The sequence below is a fragment of the Aspergillus tubingensis genome (genome assembly GCF_013340325.1).
Source record: "Aspergillus tubingensis WU-2223L DNA, scaffold_3, whole genome shotgun sequence".
Lineage (NCBI taxonomy): Eukaryota > Fungi > Ascomycota > Eurotiomycetes > Eurotiales > Aspergillaceae > Aspergillus > Aspergillus tubingensis.
In genome coordinates this window covers 408,150-432,336 of record NW_023336277.1, presented here as the reverse complement: position 1 = coordinate 432,336, position 24,187 = coordinate 408,150, and the positions used below count along the sequence as shown (strand labels likewise).

Here is a 24,187-nt window from a genome sequence, read left to right as displayed (position 1 = left end):
CTTTTCCGAATGAACTACCTCACAATATTTACGAGGAACATTTCATGGTTTGGGAGACATGCTTACAAGCGAGGTTAATCCCGACCGGAAGCTAAACAATACCGTCCATGGTAAGGATTGATCTTTAAGTATACCTGAGCAACTACACCATCTTGACATTCTCGAATACTTCATATAATTGCCAAATGTTCCAATATGGTTGGTTTTGTGTAAGGCTACTAAGATATATAATTTTCTTATCATCTCCATAAATCCACGAACTTTGGCTGAAATGCAGTATTAATCTTTGAAGTTTACCTAATCCATCAGTATCCTCGGTATGCTCATGACTTCACATCATGGTACTAATAGTACTACCCTTTGGTTTTGGTGCGTAGTAGGAGCAGACTGCTATTCTCATCCCCCGATTTGAGCGACCGTATAAATACAATTGCGTGTAGAATTGTAGCGTGCTATTCCACTGCTCACTTAACATACACATTTCCCGTCAGCTCACCAAATCCCTTGCTGTGTATAGTCACCCAAGACTTCCGGAAACGGAAGGGAATGCCATAAGAGCAGCCAGACACCGCTCCTCTATACTCATTTAAGTGCATGGCCATATGTTTACTATTGATCATTCGCCACCTACAGAAACCATCCTCATTTTGCATGCCTGCCAAATTTGTATTGTTACACTGCATGTAGAAAGCAGAGCGTGATGCATACTTGGGCCACTAATAACTGCGGTCGCCACATTCCTGGCTCCTCTCAGACCTTACTCGCTTATCAGAATCCAGCATTGTGCTGGCATACATGATATGGACCTCCTCATACAATACTAAGTATGTTTTTAATGTCACGGTATGAAGATTCCGAGTTGTGCTGATATAGAGAGTAGACTCTTTTCCTAAGATTTGGGGCCTCCACGAGTTATTATCGATGAGAGCATAAACAACTCTTGGATAACCAGAATTTCACGACATGCCACACTGTGTGATGATAACATGACAAAACTCGCTTTTCTTCATCATGCTCTAATGAGGTATCTCCAAAGATTTTGTCGTGATGAACATGGTACTGTCTTAAACCCATGTGCCAACAAGAAGGCATGTTAATGGGTCCAGCTATCAGGGCTGACATTCCAGCCTTGCGTCGAAGCTAATCTCGTGCTGGAAACTGCACTGTAGATCATGTCAATGTCTGACTTCTCAGCAGTATCTTTCGGTAGCCATCGATCAAACGACTTTTTCTTTAAAGCCAGTCAGCTTAGGGAATTCATTCTATGGTGCTAGGAACAATTGGCCTGTCATCATGTTATGTTTCTTATGCGTATCTCCTTGATTACCCCCACGGACTTGGTCTGCAGCCTAGATTCCCCTACTAAAATTGCTACTATATGTTACTGCATACAACTGCTGGTTGATCCCTGTACTGCTAGTTCTCATCCCGGTATCGGCATTGTTGCAGCAGCCAAGCCGGCCATTCTGCTTCAAAGTCTTGGTGTCCGAGAAAAAGTACATGTATGGATATTGATATTACACCTGACACGGCCGGCAGAGAACATTACTTACTGAACGAAGCACCTTCATAATATATGACTCTACTGATTACAATGTATACTTTGCAGCGCACGTTAAATCTCATTGCTATTCTTGAAACGCAAGGGACTATACCGCAAAGCCTGTCTTAGGACAAAGCGTTTATATCACTGGTAGATGATCAGATAACGGGCATACAATTATTCACGAAAAGAAAGATTTAATTCTTTGGATACCATTGACCACTTAGACGTCCTATAACCTCATATATCACCTCATCCAGCCAAGCAATCAACATCTCACTGCTCCACTCCCTAGTGCTATAACCACTCACCCAAGAAGCACGCCTTCCTACCCCCCATTGACACCACCCGTGCTGATCCCCACACCGCACAGACAATTCAAGCTTGTTGCTACCATCCAGTCACATTGCACAGATAGGCAGGAAGAATAGACTCACCTTCCGGAGATTTACACGACACATGCAGCTGCAGGAAGATGCACTAGATAGGCAGTTGTCACGTAATACAAGCAATGCTATGGTGACATCGACGTCTCCATGCATCTGCCAACGCATTGTAGATATAACAATGGCCTTATCACTGTCAACTTCTATACAACTGTAAACTATACACAAAACAAAAAATCACAATGTTCGCTAATAAGAGATTTCCCAGGATACGATGGTTTTCGCCGGACGACTCACCATCAGAACGACGTCTGCTCTTGAAACTCGACCTTCTCATTGTTCCTTATGCTTTTCTCGCTTACTGGACGAAGTATATCGATCAGGCAAATATTAGTGAGTCCGCAAATCAGTACCTCAATTGGCGCAATGACGTTAATACTAATGTCTACCAACAGACAATGCCTACGTTTCTGGAATGCAAGAATCCCTCAACCTGCAAGGAAATGACCTCGTCAACCTGCAAACTATCTACACCGTTGGCGCCGTCCTAGGCCAACTTCCATTTGCTTACCTGTTCACCAAATACCCCGTCTCGTACCTGATCCCAGGGATGGACTTGCTCTGGGGAGTCTTCACTCTACTGCAATACCGCGCCACTTCGTATGAAGAGATGATGGCATATCGGTTCCTAGTAGGATGGTTCGAGGTAAACCCAACCTGTACCCCTACCTCCTTTCTACTCAATAATCGAAATTTCACAGGCCGCCTTCTTCCCCGGAATGCATTACATCTTCGGTACGTCCAACCCACCAACACCCCACTCCCCTCGACATCTGACACCTCCAGGCTCATGGTACCAAAGCCACGAAATCGCCCGCCGGGGCGGCTTCTTCTACCTCGGCCTAACCCTAGGCACACTAACAGCCAGCTTCATCCAAGCGGGAGCATCCGCCCAACTCGACGGAGTAAACGGCCTCGCCGGCTGGCGCTGGATGTACATCATCTGCGCAGTAATCACCATCCCCGTCGGCATCCTCGGCTTCATCGTCCTCCCAGGAACGCCCGACAAACCGAACCGAATCGTGCTCAGCAAAACGGACATCCAACTCGTCCGAACCCGGCTACAGAAAGCCGGACACGGGGTCCAGGAATCCAGCGTCTCATGGAAGACCTGTGCGCGGGTGCTACGGAACTGGAAGCCCTGGGCGCTGCTATGTGTGGACATTTTCTTCTGGAACGCGTGCGTGCAAACCAACACAGGTGGGTATCTTCTCTGGTTGAAGAGTCTGAATCGGTTCTCGACTAGTAAAGTCAATGAGTTGTTTGCGATCGCGCCCGGGTTGGGTATGTTTTACACGCTGTTGGTGTGCTTCGCGTCGGATTTGGTCTTGGGGCCGGCGTGGGCGATTACGCTGGCGCATGTGTGGAATATTATTGGGCTGGTGATTCAGGTGGTCTGGGATGTGCCGGAGTCGGCGCTGTGGTTTGCGTTCTCGACGATGTATTCGTCTGTGGCTATGTCGAGTGTGTTGATGGGGTGGATTAATAGTGAGATACGACATTCGCCGGATGAGAGGGCGATTGTTTTGATTGTGTTGAATACGATTGCTCAGTCTACGACGGCGTGGACGCCGCTGTTGGTGTTTCCGACGGTCGAGGGGCCTAGGTTTACGAAGGGGTATTCGTTTGTGCTTGCTTGTGCGATCTGCTTGATTGTGTCGGCGCATGTTACGAGGTACTTTATCGAGAGAGAGTATGTCTGCTTCGATGGTTGCTGCTTCTTCGGTGATGCTAATGTGTCTAGGGATCGCGCGATAGCTGCTAGTGATGAGGACTCCGGAGCTTCTCGAGACGAGACAGAGTCTGGATCTGCTGTCGTGCAGGTTGCACGGCCTAAGACCGAGTATAGGTATACTGATGGGGAAGGGATAGACGCCAAGTGAAGAGAGAGGGGATAGGAATTAGTCAATTAGATGTTGAGCCATCTTATCTAGCTGTCACGCAATATACCAGCATATGGTGTAGACTTAGCATCCACTACCATCCGGCACCGGAGCACAGTGTCTCATAGAAATACTAAAATCGTGTCGCGCATGATGCGGGGAAAATGGCGAATTTGTATCCTGCATGTCCATCCCACTGATAACACGCTTGCGCCATGGCAACATCTAATGGCGGGATTGGTGAGGGGTTCACACCACACCAGACTATATCACTGCTACGTTCGAATGAGAGTAGTAACCCAATACAACAACCGCAGACACAATGGGCGACATCAGTACAGACACCAGCCAAAATGGCAAGAAGCAGATCCTGCTCAATGCCTTTGACATGTCCACCGTGGGCCATCTGTCCCCAGGACAATGGAAGGTGAGAATCTCGACACAATATCCTGCTACTATACTGACATGACACATACAGAACCCGGCAGACAAATCAGCCACAAAGCGCAAGCTAGACTACTGGATCAACCTAGCCAAGCTCCTCGAGCGCGGAGGCATCAACGCTCTGTTCCTGGCCGATACATACGGCGGATACGACACGTACGAAGGCAAACTAGACGAATGCATCCGACGTGCAGCGCAGTGGCCCGTCACTGATCCGACAATCGTATGTCCCCCCTACACCCATTGCAAGATGTATACTGACAAACGGAACAGCCCATCTCCGCCATGGCCGCCGTGACCAAGAACCTCGCGTTCGGAATCACAGCGTCGACCTCTTTCGAGCCGCCATTCCTCCTCGCGAAGCGCTTCTCCACGCTAGACCATCTCACCAACGGCCGCATCGGATGGAACATCGTGACCTCGTGGAAGAAAGCAGCTTTCAAGGCCATTGGCCTCGACACGCCTATCGAGCACGACGAGCGATACCGCCAAGCAGACGAGTACCTGCGCGTGCTGTACAAGTACGCCCCCATACCTTCCATCCCCCTATACCCTCCCTCATCCACTAACATGAATCATACAACAGACTCTGGGAATCCTCCTGGGCGCCCGACGCCCTCAACCCGGACCCCGAGAACGACAGCTACGTGGACCCGGACAAGGTGCGCCAGATCAACCACAAGGGGAAATACTTCACCCTGAACACGCGCCACATCGTGGATCCATCCCCACAACGGACCCCATTTCTCTTCCAAGCTGGCACTTCAGCAGCGGGGTCTTCCTTCGCGGCGACACACGCCGAAGCTATCTTCGTCTCGAGCCACTCGCCCACCGTCCTGCGGCCCAAGATCGCCAACATCCGACGTCTAGCCGCTGAACAGGGGCGTGATCCATCGTCGATCAAGTTCTTCGCGACGTTCACGCCGATTATCGGACGGACGGACGAGGAAGCACGCGCTAAGTATGAAGAAGTGAAGAAGTACGCGTCTGTGATTGGAGGGCTGGTGCTGTTCAGCGGGTGGACGGGTATTGATATTAGTCGGATCCCGATTGATCAGGATATCACGGCGGCGGACTCGTTAGAGGCGCATAAGGTCACGAGTCAGTTGGATGCGTTTACCACCACGAGTGAGGACGTGCCGCGGTGGACGCCGCGGGTCGTGGCGGAGAAGGCGGCCATTGGGGGATTGGGGCCTGTTGCGGTGGGGAGTCCGGAGAGGGTGGCGGATGAGATGGAACGGTGGGTGAGGGAGGCGGATCTGGATGGGTTTAATTTGGGGTATGTGACTACTCCGGGGACGTTTGAGGATGTGGTGGAGTTGTTGGTGCCGGAGTTGAGGAGGAGAGGGCTGTATCCTGATGCTGTTGCGGATGAGGATGAGGAGGGAGAAGGGTTGACGGCGAGAGAGAAGGTGTATGGAAAGGGACAGAGGGAGTTGAGAGCGGATCATCCGGGGAGTAAGTACAAGTATGATGTTTATGTTGAGGATGAGGAAGAAGCAGCAGCAGCCTAGTAGTCTATTCACATAGTGATTACTGGATAGATCCTGTGACGACAAATAAACTACCACAACCCAAAGCCACCACAGCGCCGCAGTCTTCAATCCCAGTCTTACTTACCTCTTACCAACTTACTTACATCCCCAGTCTACATCAGAAAGTCACATCCCTTCCCTGACCCTTCATATTCCACCCAACACAGCAAACATGGCATGGCAAGGCATGGCATGGCATGTGTATGTGTCCAGCCTAACCCAACTAATACCTTTTCATCTTCCCCGCCCCCAGCATTCCTCCCTAACCACAACCGCCAAGCATGCATGAGTCCAGACCAGTCTAGACTTTTTCTTCCCACCCCAAAATTCTCACTAGCTCAGAATGCGAATTACTTTTTTCCTTCCTTTATTTGGGTTTGTCCTTCGGCCGGTAGAGTCAAGCGAGAGACAGAGAGAAAGAGGGAGAGAGAGAGACATTAGGCTTGCAGTAGCGATGCAGCAATGCAGCGATCTCGTGATCGATCGATTGCTGCAGTAGTGGTGTGAGTTCCGTGCCGGATTTAGATTTGTTTATTTAGGTAGTGAGTTAGTTTACTTTAGTTCGTATTGGTGTATGGTATGTATGTATGTATGGTACGGTATTTATTTATTGATGTTGTTGTCTATATTTGATGGTGGAATATATAATAATAATAAATATTGATTGATGAGGGTGTGTTTGTGTGTGCCAAGCTGCCAAGCTCGTACGGAGGGACATAATATGTCCATATATCCATGATTGGGGGGTCTTGGTGTGCTTGGCAGGGATTCTTACACGGATGGAATATATTTGGTGGTGAAGTAGTAATGATTATCGTTTTCAAGTTAAATCTTCAGTATGTATATCGTTGATGAAGTGGTGTTGGTAGGAATCTGAGGCGGTGAATGAATGACTGCACTCATTAAGTAATCATCTGAAACATGCAGGTAGATGCTTTTGTTAATACATGAATAGAGTGGCGATAAGTGTTGCCAAGTAGTAGTAGTTGTTGTTGACTGGGTATGTTATCAGCTATATATGTGGGTTTGCAGTGGATATAGTGGATAAGTAGGGACTGACTGGGGATGTGGATATGTGGCTACTATTAGGAGTATCCGTCTACAGTATGCGTCGGAGATACCAACATTATGATAGTGTCAACTTGGTGTCAGGATACTACACAACCAGCACATCATGAATATATACTTATATATAAAGTTGACACCGTGGTATCGCCACACATCCATTGGAGGAGAACCTCCCAATACCCTACTACAATCTAAACACCTTTTTAATACTACACGAAATAATATATAGTGATTACTATCTCTTTGTCAGAGTAGTACACCCCCGTCGCATTCTCACCCACTAGATACTTTATCGGATGTCGGAATACGATAGTCCGAGATCAATATGAATATCCAGTTTACAGTAGTAATCATATCATTGCCACACAGACACAATCTAGGAATAGAAACATGATAACAAAGCGAGCAAGACTATACTCCGTGCCCCCCTCGGACTGACTCGGAGATACCTCCTATTATAAGTAGTAGTTCCCACTGTATAACAAAGCCACTTATAGTGTGCACAAACCGGGGCTTCAATCACTGCAGTGCAGTGCACTTCAGGGGAACCGAACCCCGACCGGCGGATGAACCCCGTTAGTTATCACCTCTCTCTCTTCCCCTAACATGTGAATCTGTCTTTTCATCTACCTCATGCCTAGGTTGTTTGTATCTGTGTACACCATCGGCCACCTCCGCACCTAAGTATGTATACAGCCCTCTACTAAGATCTAAACCACGTCACGGGAGCAATGCAACATACCTACTATAATAAATCCAAGTATATGTAAATAAACGAACGGAGTACCACCCCCTCTCCCCATAAGGCCAAGCCAAGCCAATCCAATCCGTACCATAGATACCACCATGCTAGTTATGCTAGCTAGCTAGATCAAGCTTCCTGCAGCACTGGCTCGGGCTTTTCGCCATGGCGCTCGGATGATTAGGCGAGCTAGTCTAGACATGGGGACAGACTAGTTAGTTCGTTGGCTAGGGTAGGGTAGTGGCGAATCGCTTACTTGCTTGCTTGTCTGCTCGGGATCCGGGGTTTGATTGTAATGTGAGTAGATTACTTATGTGAGGGAAAAAGAGGAAAGAAAAAGAGAAGTGGAGCGGAGCGGACGGAGCATTGGCTGACATGCATGGATAGTGTGTATGTATGTATGTATGTGACTAGTTGGGTAAGTGGTGTGTCGGTAAGATAACCGGGAGATGGTAGTGGTAGTTAGTGATGATGGGGTGGGAGGGTGAATAGGGGGGATTTTTAGTGAGTTGAATGGATGTACTAAGGAAGAGGGATTGATCACCTGGTAGGTAGGTAGGTGGTTTATCGCGCATTGACTGACTGACTGACTGAATGACTGACTGAAGCCTTGCATGAGGGAACTCACTGACTGACCATGCGATGGTGCTTGCTTGCTTACTTGAAGTGTGTATGAGTGTATGAGTGTATGGTACTAAGATGGATAAGGAGTAAGCTCCTGAAGGATGCGAGGCTAGCTAGCTAGCCTTCTTTGCATCAAACTAGCTCATTCACTCACTTCCCCATCATCAGTGGGTAAGTATGATTATCCCCAGGCGAGTCATTCCCATCAGAGGGCATGTCCGACTCTGAGGTAACTGACTAATGACCACCTACAAAGAACTTGCTATTCTTCTAGACCGCAACTTCACTCTTCACATCAAACCTGTATGAACAAAGTACAGTACTCGACAATGAGCGATTAAAAAATATACTTTTACTTAATTTACTTGAACTGACCCGTCAGGAAAGATACAAACAAATAAACAACTCCCTTAGGCTACTAGCGACGTTGCATCCCGCCGGATGGCGTAAGGTTCATAAACTGAATCCGCTTCAAGCTTTCCGGACGGAGTCTGAGCTCGAGCCTCGTCTCTTCTTTGCTCTCCTTTCTTTGGAGTTTATGTTGTGGTGCCGTTCCGGATAGATATGGAAGAATCTTGTTTTTTGGTGGTGGCTTAATGACTTGATTTCTCAGGTAGAGTGGTTGTAGTATGAACTAAAAGGTTGTAATCATTAAGCATATCCCGCAGATCCCGAATCCAGTTGAATACGTGTTGGCGTTTGAGGCTTAAGGCCGACTGTCTTAAAACTTTGATAGATAGAGTTGTGGTGGAATTGAACACAGCAAGGCTTGCCCTGTCATTTACCGTTGCCGCCGCTAGTCAGTCACCCATGGCTCCCCTTTATTCGGGAACATATCTAGAATTGTGTATTCGATTTGGTGTATAAACTTAGTTGGTACTTATGTCTGATTCTTTTAACACTACGCTATAAAAACTTCCATAAATTGAGTTCGCCACTCCACAAGCTGAGTGGTTAATGTGTCAGCCCGCAACATCTGATACACTCCATGTGTAACCTGCAAACTGTGATATCTCTCCTATCCTCCTCCCCCGTATTTTAAGTTCGGTTGATGATTCACCTCGTCTGTGACAATCCACCTATCAGCAGCGACACACCTACGCAGCCAAGCCTGATGTGTAGGTAAATCATGTTCGCTGGTTTAGCGCGAATAAGTACCTCTCTTGGCCCCCTTCCCCCCAGCCGGAACGAAAAGTATAAAACTAGGTTGACAGCAAGGTTAGCAGACGGGCGCAAGGAACACCGTGACAAGAGCGATAGCTATGAGCCTATCACATGTTGTCAATCCCGGTCGGGTTGACGACGCCATCTCACTTAGTACTTCGTAGATATTATCAAAGTAAACTGAGTCTGTCATGGTTGGAAAGGTATCAACAGCAGCACGTAATCTACTCTAGTCATTGTCGCGGCGGTAAGTACGGTGTGGAATCTGCCGGCTGCTGCTATCTCCTATCTATCTCCTAGCTTGCAGACGGATAACGTCCGAGCAGACCCTTTTCGAGGCCAATGCACACTAGCAGCTCTCCTGAGCGGCTAGGGAGACCACCGGTTGGTTTAGTGGGTATCTAGTCAGAGTCATTGCTAGTTCAATACGTTTAGTCGGCAGTTAGTCTTCCTGGCTATAATCTCGCAGGCTCTATGCTGCGATGGCGACTGAATGAAGGGGGCAAAAAGACTGGTCATAAAGATGTGCTTGATCGACGATGCACAGATCACATTGGCTACAAGTTGACCCATCGAACCCCCCTGTCTATGTAGGTCGCACCAAGTTGCACAGGAGTAGCTTCCGGGCAGGGTTGTTTGCCCGGACCGGGGGGTTTGAATTTTTTGTTCGTAATGGCAAGGAGAGACCCCCTTGCGAGACACTGCCGAGAGGGTACAGCATGGCGTGGCATGGCATGGCGTAGCATGCGTACGGAGGATAAAATGGGATGACTGGCTGGATATGGTGTCGAGAGGGAGGGATGGATGTAAGACAGTTTGCTTGGTGATTATTAATGCGTCTGTCACCGTGGCCGCCACCGCCCTCGATCTCCCGACCCCTAAACCCCCCGCCAATACCGACAGGCTGGTGCTGGCCGCGCCTCCCGTCGGGAAAGGCTAGAGATGGTGGACCGTTAGGTTCCAGGGAGAAGAGGCCAAGCTTGTGATTTCCGGCGCCTCTTTGTTTGCGCGGTCTGGTCACGCACTACCCAGGACATGGGGGGATGAGGAGGAGAAGGAGGAGGTGAACCCAGGTACTACCCAAGGAGGCAGTAGCCTCCTCCTCCAGTAGGTAAGTACCTTGGACGGGGGGCCCTTATTTAGCGGTAATCTTAGGCCGGGGAGAGGTTCGTTGATAGGTAGGTCTGGTCAATCCACGGATCCTTCTCGTCTGGCAACCTTCCGAGGGAACCAATGACTGCGGTGGTTGGCATCTAGTCCACGGGGCTTGCATATGCGTTTCTTCAGCGGATTGATTTGAAACCCAACTGTTGACACCATCGCGGATGGCGGTGATTAAGGTTGACCTGGTTGACGAAGCCATGCTGAAGCCATCCGAGGCTATCCATACGTGAAGTACATGACAAGCAGATACAGAGGGGTGTTTCCATACCAAAACACCAATACCAAGTATACAGATAAGCTCAGCATCTAGAAGGCGTAGTTCATTGTTCAAGTCCTCTGAAAACCTCAGAAGAACAGAACAGCGTAAGTGACCGAGGGAGTGTAGGTGTACAGCTTGCGCGTGTCAAGCAAGACTGGCACCTGAATGGCCGGCTATCTTGTCCCAAGATGCAGGCCGACCAGCCAGGCAAGTCAGGTGGGGCATCACGGAGGGAAGAGTCAACGCTAACGCCCGGATGGGGATAGTGGGCCACACCCGAAGCCCGAGCCAGCCAGTGCAGACTCTCTTCCAAGGCGCTAGTACCGGGCGTATCGACGTTGTACCACTTGGGTCAACACAAACAGAGCAGGTAAAATATTCATACCGACCGTGTGTATGGGAGTAATCACCCAGACTAAGACCAGGCAGTAAGTAGTTAGTTAGATGCTGGTTACGGAGTAGTCTACTGAAAACTACTACTGAGTACCGAGTAAGTATACTGCCAGACACGGACCTATCCACCAATCAGTAGCGCTGGTCCAAGATTTGGGAAACTTTGGTCAGGCCAGTCCTTGCCTATCGCTTGGTTCTTCCTTCCCCGGGGGAATGAATGAATGAGTACAGCACGGTAGGGTGGATGGCCCGCAGGACTGACTGACAAGTGCCAACAACCCTATCGTGGTCAGTCCAATATGCGCTCGTATTGGAAGTTGGGGGGGATCCTCGGAGGAATGGGACAGAATGATTGGAATCTCATCCTCCAGCGATTCAAACGATCGGGGGGGCTGCTCCCCCGTCAGAGCCAGGGTCCCAGGAGAAAGAACAGGTGACCTTGGCCGTGGAATGGAAGAAGCGGACCAGGGACCGTTTGCCTTTGACGGAGAATGGGTTTTTCTGCGCAAGTGCATTGGGATGAGGGCCGGGACGCAAGTGTCCGTGCGAGAAGAGCAGGGCCCAGGCCAGAGCAGTCGATGGCCGACGGATACGAGGTACCAGAAAAACAAAAAAACCGTCAACCGTGGATCGAAAACCACCTTTCCCTTTGGGTCCCGATATTGTTTCATCCAAATCTGGGAGCATTTCAATTAGTGATATCTTTATCTTGTATCAGCAAGTCATTGGATACTGTACCATACTGGGACATCTTCCCCCCCAGGACGTAGAATGTTCCATTGGTGGATCTCCCCGTCGAGCTATACCCAAGTAATTCTCCGTACATCGGCCGGTCGCGGGCTGTCTCTGCTAAGAATAATCTATCTTCTCCCCCAGCTGCCAGTGTAGCTGTGCCCTGCCAGCTAATTATTGCCGATAATGTTTCTAATAATTATGACTTCCAAGAATTATGATGCTTACCAGCATTGAGGGACCGCCATGGCTTTCTTCCTGCTTCCCCCCCCAATCCTCTCGCCCCGACCCGATCAGCCTCAGCTGTGTCCTCCACCGCCCGGCATCTGTCATGCATTCCTCGACGCAAGGAGCAACGATCGCTTGCCTGCCCCTTTTCGGGTTCCCCCGTGCTTTGCTTTTTCGCTTCTTTTTTTTTTTTTTTGTTCGTTTGGTATTTTGAATTTTAATTCTTGGTCTGGTGTTGATTGCTGCCGGTCCACGTCGATTGGCCATGGCGTGTCCTCCGTAAATGGCCTGTTCGCTGGCCCTCTTTTGCTCCTGCTTCCTGTTCGGCCCCTCTTCTCCCCTGGTGCCCTGGGAGATTGAACCCTGGGTGGACGCGTCTCTATCCGTGCCATTATTCTGATCGTTGTTAATTCTCCCGACCATCCACCGTCGATCTGGAGAAACCATCCCCCTCCTTTTCCCTCCTTCCCCTCGTCTGTGATCGCTACCCCCGACGCAGAGGGCTAAGCTTATTCTAAACTCCACCAAATAGGGCAACAGCGGCCAGCATTCCCTGCTGGGTCGGGGTGGCCGATCGACCAGACGGGACGGCGCTCCACATGCCTATCTATATACATACATACAGCCAACCTAGTTTTTACGATCCCAAGATCCGTATGGAGTAATGGGAGAGGGGAAATAAGATAATTAAAAATCAAAGGAAGGGAGGGGAGGATGTGGAGAAGGGAAAGAACAGAAGTACGGTGTAAAGTACAGTGACTTTGTTTTGTTTCCTGAGAAGCTGCCAAAGGGGGCAATCAGCAAAATCCCAGTAGAAAGGCAGATTGAGATTGGATAAACAATACGGCGGAGCAGACTAGACCCAAAAGAGATCCTGGGAGGGCTAACCGGTTTTCTGGCACCATTGATTCTGGCCCTTTTAGGGTCAAGTCCATCTGCAGAAGAGGGTCTGGACGATTCTATTTGCCGGGCGAGACGACAAGAATCGTGTCCATATCTCGTCTCATCTGGCGGATATTGAGGGGGAAATGGGAAATGACTGGAATGATTGTGAGTTCCCTGCTCATCAGGAGCAGATTATTGATTATCCATCTACCCCCGTAATAAGAGTTTCTATTATCAGCTATCTATCTCTGCACCGTTCAGTGGAGGACTTGGTGGCCGACTAACCGAGTCGCCCCCCTCGACCGTGGGAAGCGCCAAAGGTGGAACGGAACAGCTTGGGCGCCTGGACGAGCCCTGTCAACCACGTTGCCGTTGATCAGGCGTCGAGGGATTGGGGATTCTGGGACTGGTTCAGTGTGTTTTAGCGAGCCGTCGTCGTTTGGTTCGGCTTAGCTTAGGAAATGCTAGGCTAGGCTTAAGTGGTCGATAGTCAGTAGCGCTGGGGGTGGTTGGACCGGGAGAATGGCTCCATCCGGGTGTGGTTCAGGGTGAGCGAGGGAGAGACAGACAGAGACAAGAGACTTGACTGAGTGACTGGTAAGGTTCAGTCAGGTAGGAAAGTTTGTTGCCAATGGTTCCTTTCAATAATACCGGCGGAACGTCCTGGGCCTGTCCGGGCGCGGCTGGGCTTGTCTCTCTTAGGGTGTGTGTTCTCTCCTAAATGCTGATTTTCTTTTCTCTTCTTTTCTACTTTTTCTGATTCACCTCATGGAGAGGGGTTTTGCTTTTTGCCTGAATGGACTCACTCCATTACGGTTACATGGAAGGTAGCGAAAATAAATAATTTGTTACTAATTTAAAAAGCATTAAGCAAAAACAAGACAGAGAGTTGTGTTTAAAAATAAGTATACTAAATAAATTTTGAGAAAAGAAAAGTGAGCAACAGGCAAGCATTCATTCATCCATTCATTCATTACTGCTGAAATTTTGGTTGGGTCTTGGCCCCGATTGGGAATCCTCCACTCAATGCGGTCGGACCAGACTAGCTGCTTTGGATGCTGCTTTTTGAAGTCTGCTGATTGAGAAGATTATTATTCTTTTTTTTTCGGTCTTATTTTGTTTTTCTATTTCTTTTTTAATTGACTGCTGATGGAATGAATAATATTAAGATTAATAAAAATTTAATACGACGAATGAAGACTCGACTGGGATAGTCCTGCGTGAGTACGGGATGAATGTCGTGCTTTGTATCTCACCATCTCTCCCTATTTACTCTTTTCTCTCTCTGTGTCAGTCTGACCCTCCTGCTTGGTATCTTCAGTAGTGGTAAAGACTGGCAGATAAGTAAATTCAAACCATGTCCCAAAGAGTGAACAAATAAATAGAAATAAAAATAAAAGCAAAAAAATAAAAGAAAAAAAAATAAAAATAAAAACTGCGTGTGAAGGAGAGGGAGTTAGTCATTATCGGACCGTCAGGGTGGGTATGTTCTCCCTGGTATTTTTTCCCGGCGTGAACTCAACCCCCGCGCTGGCCAGACCCGGCGCTGGACTGGTCTGGATACGTCTCCATTCCCGGCTTGTTTGGTCCTCCCCATTTTCGCCCATCAGCAAATAATCCATATTATTATTCATATTCACTCTCCATCCCGAGTCTCTTTCTTGCTGTTTCTTTCTCGTTTCCCACGAACAATAAAAGATCTCCCTCCCTGAACTTACCCCCCTCAGTTGCTTGTCTTTTCACGACTTCTCTTTTTCTCTTCTCTTCTCTTCTCCTCTCCTCTCCCTCCCTGCCGTGCAAGCTTATCCAACTAGCATCTTCCCTCCTCCCATCAGCGCCACCCACGACTTGTCCGATCTTCACCACTAATTAATTCCCACTCTTTCAGCTCCCACCAAACCGTCCATCCACCACCACCACCACTACTACCACCACCACCACAAACTCCCGACTCCGACTCCGCCCGCCAATCTTCTCCTTCCCGCCCTCCCAAATCTTGCTCTACGCGCGCCGGATCCTACCATCCCCGCTGCCACTCAACTCCCGTCCATGGTACTCTAAACTGTCATTCCGCCTGATCTTCATCCGCGCATCCACATCAACACCTTAACACATAACTATTTCTATCTTCTCTCGTGCGCATCGCGTGAGGGCGCGTTGGCCTGTCTGGAGGAAAAAAACAAGATCATGCCGTTGTCTTGACTAGTTTCTCATCGCAATACACCTATTCTACCATCCTACGACCTACCTCGTCGATCTCTCTCCATTGCCGTGTTCGCGCTTGATTCTTCTGTCGCATCAGCACCCTCGCCTCATCGGAAAGGATATGACTTCCGGATAAAACAGTGGGGTCAATCCAACCTGACGTGAAATCTTCTTCATCGATCGTGAAACAACCGACACAGGTGGTACCCGTCGAGCATCATACCCACGGTCGATCTCCCAGGACCACCCCCGTTGCAGACTCAGATCGCTGATCGCGATCCGATCGCCCCTCCTGGATCCTCCAGACATTGCCGGTGGCCTGTCTGGCAGTCGATACTGGACCCTTGCATCTGACTCGGTCGCCTTCCCAGGACATCTGTCCAGCACCTTGGCCGGCCCCTCTTCCGTGGTAGTGGGTGATTTATTTCCTTCCTCTAGCTACTCACGCGAGACATCCGCCAACCTGGCTGCCCTCGCGATCCCCCCTCCAGGCATGGGGACGGCGCTCGATGCGCTGACTACCCACCAGCCGTTGAACTCGCGTCGTCCTGCAGCCCCGACGCTGCCCAGCTTTGAGCTTCCTGCACCCAACTTTCAGACCAGCGTCAAGTACGCACATCACAATCCTCCGCCTATTAACCCCAGCGTCAGCAACCTCCTCACTCCTCCAGCGACCACGCAGTCGGGTGAAACTCTCCCGGCTACGACCTCGCACACAGCCACCACCACGGCACCCACAAATCCGGAGTTGGCTCCGTACTGGCAAAGCCAGAGCGCATATCAGAGTGGGTCAGGGGCAGCAGCTGCCCGTCAGTCGTGGAACTCGAGTGTGGTGTATCCGAGTCGAGACACCTTCTCCCCGTCGGTGAATTCCCTAAATCGCAATCCTGCCACGTCGACTCCAGGCACCGAGCACATCGCCCAGTCATACGAGATGAATCACTTGCCTCCGTTTCACCAATCTGCCTCCGTCTCCGCTGCTGCACCAGTTCAGGCGGGTGCTCCTCAGCAGCACCACGCAATGACACACGCGATGTTGTCAGCACACAACCCGTTGCCCAACCCAACACCGTCGCCGCATCCCCTTCCATCGAACGACCCCTACATGGTCAAATCATCGTCTGCCCCAGCCTATGGGACCATCCAGCAGCTGTCGAGCCCACCGGGTGGCTATTCGCCGTACGGACAACAGGGCATCGTGCCCAACCGGGTGGCATCAAATCCGCACCCCTCGCACCATCTGAACTATCAACGACAGCCATGGCCGTCATATTCGCTTCCGGCGATGAACGGACCCATCTGGACGAATGTGCACAATCCGAACGGGCAGATGTCACTCACCGGGAACTTGCAGTCCGGGGTGCTGCCTGGGTTGCCTGGGTACAACAGTGGGCACGTGGCCAATATGCAGCAGATGCAGCAGTTGTATGGGGGTCACCCACCCCATCCGGGTCACGGCGCTCCAGGACCCACCAACGATCGACCGTTCAAGTGTGACCAGTGTCCACAAAGCTTCAACCGCAACCACGACTTGAAGCGACATAAGCGTATTCACCTCTCGGTGAAGCCGTTCCCGTGCACCCACTGCGACAAGAGTTTTTCACGCAAGGATGCGCTCAAGGTGAGATCATCCCTTCTCTAGTTTCTCGGTATAGTCTAACAGTGTACAGCGACACATTCTTGTGAAAGGCTGCGGCAAAGACGGCTCTGATGGCATGAAGCCAGGGGATCACGGGATGGTGAAGGAGGAGGATCGAAGTGACGAATCAAATGGACAGCACTGAGACGGGATTGGCGTTTATCGCATGTTCTGGAGTTGATGGAGGGTCGTTATTGTATTTGATTGACCAGCTACTCTGGACGGCGAGTTTGTATTGATTTGACTGTGACTTATTTTTTTGACGGGACAGGTTGGGACCGGATTGTTGATTGTTTGCTTTGTTCGGGATGGCATCAGCGTCGGGCAGCCTGATTCATGTATACGTATGTAAGTAGAGGCGTTGGCCAGCGTGTATGGATTGGAATGTTTGTTATTTACCATCTTTTTATTCCTTTATGAGCGATGCTTGTTTCGATTTGGTCTGACTCAGATTGATTGTGGCACATGAGCAACCTGCTATGCAAGGTCTCCGGAAACATTACTACTCCGCCTGGTATCTCACCGCTGCAACGGGTGTATGAATGCCCCATGCCCATGTCCATAAAAGCTGCCACTATTGTCAATAACTATCCTGCTATTGCCAGCATCGCCAACAGACAAATTGCTGAAGAACCACATCCTCCACATCATCACCAACCAACATACCATGCATTCCCTCCTCCTCCTCCCCACCCTCCTCCTCACAGCAATAACCCTAACCACCGCCCAATACCTCAAAGACATCAACCCCATCGCAGTCGACTACCCCGTCTACGTCGACTTCGTCCCGGACTCCACCCACCTCGCCGACCTCGAATCCCCCAAACTATCCGAAGTCAACACCACCGTCTTCGAATGGTGGTACTTCGACGCCATCTCCTCCACTAACCCAAACGCCTCTATCGTCCTCACCTTCTTCACCACCACCGCTACGGCCTTCCCCGCCGTCCCGCAAAACCTCTCCTCCGTCCTGCTCACCTACGTCTGGGCGACCTTGCCGAATGGCACCACTGTGTCTCAGAATATCGTCCCCATCGATGCGTCGGTGATGGGCGATCGGGATGTTAGTTCCGGGGGGTGGGAGGGCACGGGTGGTTGGGCCGGACGGGAATCGGGGTATGAGGCGTGGGTCGGGTGGGAGGGGGGGAGGGTTAGTGGGAGGATGGTGTTTAGGGATGTGAGTATACCTTGATTTTATATGATAGATGTTGGTATGCTAATGATAGTGAGGATAGCTCGCTCCGCCACTCCTGCCTTGCTCGACGCCTCAGCAGATGAATCGGGCGTTGGGGCTCGGTGAGGGTCTGGGATGGGTGAGTATGGTGCCGGATTCGCATGCGATGGTGGATTTGGTGGTTGATGGGGAGAAGGTGCAGTTTATGGGGTTTGGGTATCATGATAAGGTATGCCTGTCTCTTCTTTATCTTACGCTGTGTGTTGGTCTATCTCTGATAGGGGTAGAATTGGGGCAATCGCCCGTTTCAGAATACCGTCAAGAGTTGGTCCTGGGGCCATGTGCATATTGGACAGTATGCGTTGGTGTGGTTGCAGTACACGCCTCGAGAGGGAGGGGTTAATAATAACACCACGCCGATTGTGAGCGCCTATCTGGCGCGTGATGGGAAGGTCGTGCAGTCGGGCTGCCGTAACAGCCTTATCAATATCTATGAGAACATGACGGCAAGTAGCTACGGTGTGGATGTGGAGATGGACGGTGTGGTGCTGATGATACGCGGAAGAGTGGAAGTGGCTGGTGATGGGAAGAATTATTTCCGGTGGAATGGGGTAGTTTCGGGGACAGTGGAGGGCCAGAAACTGGATGGGGGAGTAGCTGTGTTTGAAGGGTTCAGGTTGTAGTAGTAGTAGTTTCAACAAGTTGTAGCTGAAATGGACACATTCGACTTGTCTATTTACAAGGTACCAGTACAGTAGCTAAGTATGGAGACGATCATTTCAACCACTCCTCCACCAACCCCCGATAATCCTCCATCCCATACGGCTCCAACCACTTTAAACTGCCCTTCCGTCGCCAATCCAGTCCCATATCCTGCAGCAACATATCGATATACGGCAATGTGTCAAATACGAAGTCAGGGTTTCTCTTCCCAAATCCCCCAGGACACCGATACTTCCCGAACTGCGTATGCAGCGCCATCTCCCACACTACATCCCCATCCACTTCATCCTCCATCAACCCCTTCTTCACCTCCACCGGACACGTCTCCCTCGCCTTCACCCCAATCCCATCACCCATAAACGCCGCCACCCACAGCGCCTGCACCTGCGCAATCAGCGGCGTATTCACCGTCATCGTCGTCCCCAGCACCGCCACCGACCTCTCCTTCATGAACGCCGCCGGCACCATGAATCTGACCAACCGGAACGGATGCTTCGCAGTAGCGGGTGCCCCAGGAGCCAAGTGTTGATAATCCTCCTTCCCATTAACACCGACACTCAAACTCTCACGCAGCTTCGGGAACCGCGTCAAAATCTCCTGATCCGCCCTCTTCACCATCGGCGTACACAAGTAATCCTCCGCCCACGGGAATCCCAATTCGCTCTCAATGCCCGCGGGTCTGAACTCCATATTGGGTTGGGCTTTCCACCCGGTAGCACAAATCAACCCCTCACTCTGAATAACCTCGCCGGACTTACCCAAGTGAATACCTCCATCTTCAGTAAGTTCCACAATATCATCAATCACCAACCGTACCTTCTTCTCCCGAACAAGGGCGTAGAAATCATCCTCATAGTTCAGAATACTCAGTCCACTAGCAACCCAAAAGCAACTGTACCACGGCTTCAACTTCTTTGTCTCCTCGTGGCCGTCGTAGTTGTTTAATGTCAACAGGTCATTCTCCAGCACCGCCCAGTACGCATTCACGATCTTCCGGCCGAGCCAGGTACCATGCAGAAACTTCCGAATCCGTGAACACCCGTCCGCGTCGCCCCAGATACACGGCGAGAACCAGGTCAACAGCCGCGTGGTGAGGAGCTTCTCGAACCATTTCTTCAAGGGGGTAACGTACATCGGAGTCATCCACACCGGCCCGTGGCCTGTTGAGCGGATGATCCATGTGACGTTGGCGCCGGACGTCGCGGCGGCGTGCACGGCGTCCCAGGCGGATTTGGTCCCGCCGTAGATAGTTACCTTTTTGTCCTTTTGGAAGAGGGTGGCTTGGTGGGGGAGGAGAGTGCCGGTGTGGGTGATGATGTGGGGGTAGGTTTCTTGTCCGGGGATGTGAGGGAGGAATGGCTCGGAGGTCATTCCTGTTGCTAGCAGCAACTTCTTTGTACGGATTATCTTCCTTTGGGCTTGGTCTGAGGAAGAGAAGGGGGAGGTGCTGGTGGTGAGTGTCCAACCCCCGTCATTATCGTCGACGTGCTCGACGACTTCCACCTTCGTCTCGAGGCGGATCAGGTCTCGGATGTTGAAGTGGTCCACGTAGGCATTGAGGTACTTGTGTACCACGTGTCCAGGGATATGTTCGCCTTTCTTCACGCCGAAGGTGGCGCTGTCCATGGGAAAGTCACTGTATTCGTAGGTGCCCAGCATGTTGTTGGTTTTGAGGCCCTGGTAGAGCCGGTGGGCGGCCCAGACGCCGCCGACGGTGGTGGCGCTATCCAGTAGGAGGATGCGGGCGGTGGGGTGCACCTCGTGGTAGGTTTTGAGGGCAGAGAGACCAGACCATCCTTTTGCCAGAGTGTGTTAGTGTTGTGTGGTAGGAGGGTGAGGATGGGTAGACGGAGTGGCATTGACATTGGGGGAAGGGAATGAGACGGGAAGGGGGCATGCAAGGGATAGACGGAAGGATGAAAGGAAGGAAAGGTGAGTGGAAAATACCTGCTCCGACAATAACGAGATCGACGGATTCCATTTCCACAGACGACTCCATAGTGGATGGATGACGAATCCGTAGGTTGTGGATGGAGTGGGATTGAATTGAATGAAGAAAATTAGATAGATAGAAAGAAAGAAGGAAAGAAAGAAGAACGCTGTGAAGAGGAAGACAATGCCAAACAAAGGAATGCCAGTCGGTGAATTAAAAATAGACAATGTACTTTGTTGCTAATGTAACACAACCGCGCTCACAAGCATTTGCTCGAGTGGAGCAGCCACAACCAGCGATTTATAGTAACACAAACACCCAAGAAAAGAATGGGGAGACCAGACGAGAAGAGAGGGGGGGGGGGTATGACCGTTGGAAAGCCGCCGATCGCGGGTTTTAATCCCGTCGACACTCCCTGTCTTGGCTGCATGATGGAGTGAAGGGGGACTTGGATTTACTCCGTTACTAGTGGCTGACTGACGGGATCAGTGTCTGAAAACAGAGTAGTACAGTACGGACTACGGAGTACAGAGAGGAATTGGGCCGGAGAAAAAAAAATAAGTAGGGACTAGATTGGTCTGCAGTTGAGACGGAAGATGATAGTTAGAGTTCCGAGGAAATTGCAGAGTCCTCAACTTAAGTACGGAGGACAAGGATGGGGGTGATACAGACGCGTTCATTTGTTGGTTGATCGCAAGCGACGGCCGGCGCGGACACTAGTTTGGTGGTTGACAGTTAGGGTTATGAAAAGGCAGCTCCACCGGGATTTGGTCCCAATGTTCAGAGTTTGACCCGGTGATTCACTTGACAGGAATGACAGGATGTCAGCTTTGGTTGGATTCCTGGATCGTCAGAACTTTGTCTTAGACTTTAGTTATACGTAGTAAATTGACTTGACTTGTCAGTCAGCTCTTCACTGCCGCCCTGCCCTGCAGCTCTATCTGATTAATGCGATAAACTCAATATTCAGATTCAATAGTTGATGCATACACCCGCATTATCGATATGTCATGCATCCTTTGCGTCCTGCGACTCAATTTCTGGGTCTGTGCTGATCGGCTATCCGTAAATTTGTGCCAACTTGTGCTGCTTGCCAAAGTACTAACTACCGATGCCTCCGTAATCCCCGCGCTGATCTCTGTCTCTATCCGGTAATCATAGCGTTCTTCCTTCTTCATCCTCATCTTCTTCCCATCTCCACTGCCCCGTCCACACCCACACACATACACGAACTGGGCCATGGCTTTCCCATCGCCCCCCCTCTCTTCCCGCGTAACGGCACACGGCCTGGCCTTGTTTCTGGGTTGGGTCTGATGCTTAGTATAGTCTACTATGGCCTACCGGAAATTACAAGAACTGGTCCCCGTAGTTTCAGTCTAGTCCACTATGTGGCCCAGTCGCCTCCCTATCTTGCTTAAGTGCCACCAAACTACTGCATCGTACTTCGGGATCTCCCCTGTCAGGAGACAGAATACACCAGAGAGGAAGGAGACAAAAAAAAGGGAGCCAGCACGGAACCACTCGCTTGGGTCGGATGTTTTGCCGGGTGGTGAATATGAACCGTGCGTGCCGACTGTCAACTGAGGCCTGTGCCAAAATTTAGAACACGCAGGCAGACAGACAGACAGGCAATCAGTGACTGGGATGTTTGATGACTGGGGATATATTAATATGTAGTATACCCTCTTAGTCCCTTTCTCCTGATTGTCTTGTTTTCTGTAAACAGATCCACAGGTCCACTCCTTTCCACCACCCTCTCTTGCAACTTCTGTCAGTCAAGTCAGTCAGTCATGGCAGGCGACGACTTCGCCGTCGAGGCGTTCACTCTCTTAGCTATCGCCATCGTCACAATAGCCATTCGTATCGTTGCACGATGGTTCACCGCCGGCTGGAAGAACTTTATGCTCGATGATTATTTGATGCCGTTGGCGGGGGTATGTGTCTGCTTCTCCCCGCCACCATTTCCCACGCCACTCCATGCTGATAAGACTGGTTCTATGACAGGTAGTATACGGTCTCGAAACAGGCGCCGCCTACTGTGTGAGCGCGTGGTGGAAAGGTCTCGCCAACAATGCCATGACGGACGCTGAGCGCGCTGCGCTCTCTCCTACTTCAGAGGAGTACCATTTGCGGGTTGGGGGGTCCAAAACGCAGGTACTTGGGTGGTCGCTGTATACCACGTTGCTGTGGCTGCTGAAGTCGTGCATGGCGGTGTTTTATTCTCGATTGACGTATGCAGCCATCACACTCATCTATCCACAAACTTCATACTGACGGGTCATGATGATAGGGCCGGCCTCATCAACATGCACATCCGTATCCGCATCGCATACTTCCTCATCGGAGCCACCTACATCGCCGTCATCATCAGCATCCTCGCAGGATGTCACCCTATCCAGAAGAACTGGCAGATCAATCCCAACCCGGGGAACTACTGCCAGCCGGCTGTCTCACATATCGACGTATATGTGACGGTGGTGCTGAACGTCGCTACAGACGTGTATTTGATTTCCATTCCGACCCCTGTAAGTCGATGCATCCTTGTACCCTGTCCTCTCCATGACAAATTAAGCCGGCCAAGACTAACTATCGAATTATTTCAAATGCCTTAGATCCTGTTTAAAGCCCGTCTTCCCTGGCGCGAGAAACTCGAACTCCTTATCCTCTTCAGCGGTGGTACCTTTGTCATGGCGTGTGGTATCCTTCGTTGCGTATTGATCGTCACTGTATGTTCCACCTCCTACCTCCCTCCACCTAAAGGACACACACCCACTAACCATGGTAATGCAAACAGGCTGGCGCCAACGGCGCCTCCCAAGCCGGCAGCTGGGCCTGCCGCGAGACCTTCGTAGCGGTGATAATCGGCAACGCGCCGATGATCTACCCGATGTGTCGCAGACTGGCCATGCGAGCAGGGTGGTACATGTCCACCAAGGGGACGAAAGGCAGTTCGCAGAGCTATCCGTTATCGGATGGGGCAGCGCATTCGGGCACGGATAATAGTAAGAATAAGAGACGCAAGTTCAAGCACCCGCTGTCGTTGCCGGATACGCAGTGGAATACGGTTAGTGATGAGCAGATGATGCTCCCGCCGGGAGAGTGGGAGGTTAGTCATGCTGCGAGGGATGGGGATGGGAGTGTGGTTGTTCCTGGGAATGGAGGGGTGTATGATGGAGGGTGGAAGGGCGGGAGGGAGACGGTCGTCTCGACGGCTTGATTTTTTATGTTTACTACTATTTCCTTTGTGGGTTTCTTTTGTTGGGACGGATAAAATATTATGGATATACTATGGGTATGGTTGGTTATGATAATGGTATTCTCACACAACTTGTGCAATTGACTAAAAAGAAAGATGGTGGTAGTGAGTAGTGAGCATCGCACACCGTAGATTATATACCTCTGA

The 24,187-nt window shown here is 50.5% G+C and overlaps 7 protein-coding genes across 7 annotated transcripts; 5 read left to right on the top strand and 2 right to left on the bottom strand.

Moving 5' to 3' along the window:
* Positions 1-2,171: 2,171 nt before the first annotated feature.
* Positions 2,172-3,872, top strand: AtWU_01371 (putative MFS transporter Seo1; the record flags this gene model as incomplete). Its single annotated transcript, XM_035496485.1, has 5 exons — positions 2,172-2,322; positions 2,385-2,635; positions 2,691-2,724; positions 2,776-3,682; positions 3,734-3,872. 5 exons carry the CDS (start codon positions 2,172-2,174, stop codon positions 3,870-3,872), a joined length of 1,482 nt encoding a protein of 493 aa, XP_035352378.1.
* Positions 3,873-4,194: 322 nt separating this feature from the next.
* On the top strand, positions 4,195-5,830 carry AtWU_01370 (xenobiotic compound monooxygenase, DszA family; the record flags this gene model as incomplete). The annotated part of the gene is made up of 4 exons (XM_035496484.1): positions 4,195-4,299; positions 4,351-4,539; positions 4,590-4,837; positions 4,903-5,830. 4 exons carry the CDS (start codon positions 4,195-4,197, stop codon positions 5,828-5,830), a joined length of 1,470 nt encoding a protein of 489 aa, XP_035352377.1.
* Positions 5,831-11,640: 5,810 nt separating this feature from the next.
* Positions 11,641-12,016, bottom strand: AtWU_01369 (uncharacterized protein; the record flags this gene model as incomplete). Its single annotated transcript, XM_035496483.1, has 2 exons — positions 11,641-11,942; positions 12,004-12,016. 2 exons carry the CDS (start codon positions 12,014-12,016, stop codon positions 11,641-11,643), a joined length of 315 nt encoding a protein of 104 aa, XP_035352376.1.
* Positions 12,017-15,808: 3,792 nt separating this feature from the next.
* On the top strand, positions 15,809-17,099 carry AtWU_01368 (putative C2H2 finger domain protein; the record flags this gene model as incomplete). The annotated part of the gene is made up of 2 exons (XM_035496482.1): positions 15,809-16,936; positions 16,986-17,099. The coding sequence occupies 2 exons, from the start codon at positions 15,809-15,811 to the stop codon at positions 17,097-17,099; spliced, it is 1,242 nt and encodes a 413-aa protein (XP_035352375.1).
* Positions 17,100-17,621: 522 nt separating this feature from the next.
* Positions 17,622-18,811, top strand: AtWU_01367 (uncharacterized protein; the record flags this gene model as incomplete). Its single annotated transcript, XM_035496481.1, has 3 exons — positions 17,622-18,131; positions 18,190-18,357; positions 18,416-18,811. 3 exons carry the CDS (start codon positions 17,622-17,624, stop codon positions 18,809-18,811), a joined length of 1,074 nt encoding a protein of 357 aa, XP_035352374.1.
* Positions 18,812-18,902: 91 nt separating this feature from the next.
* AtWU_01366 (flavin-binding monooxygenase-like protein) lies at positions 18,903-20,850 on the bottom strand (the record flags this gene model as incomplete). The annotated part of the gene is made up of 2 exons (XM_035496480.1): positions 18,903-20,647; positions 20,799-20,850. 2 exons carry the CDS (start codon positions 20,848-20,850, stop codon positions 18,903-18,905), a joined length of 1,797 nt encoding a protein of 598 aa, XP_035352373.1.
* Positions 20,851-22,574: 1,724 nt separating this feature from the next.
* Positions 22,575-24,001, top strand: AtWU_01365 (uncharacterized protein; the record flags this gene model as incomplete). The annotated part of the gene is made up of 5 exons (XM_035496479.1): positions 22,575-22,718; positions 22,789-23,015; positions 23,075-23,309; positions 23,397-23,510; positions 23,579-24,001. 5 exons carry the CDS (start codon positions 22,575-22,577, stop codon positions 23,999-24,001), a joined length of 1,143 nt encoding a protein of 380 aa, XP_035352372.1.
* Positions 24,002-24,187: the final 186 nt, after the last annotated feature.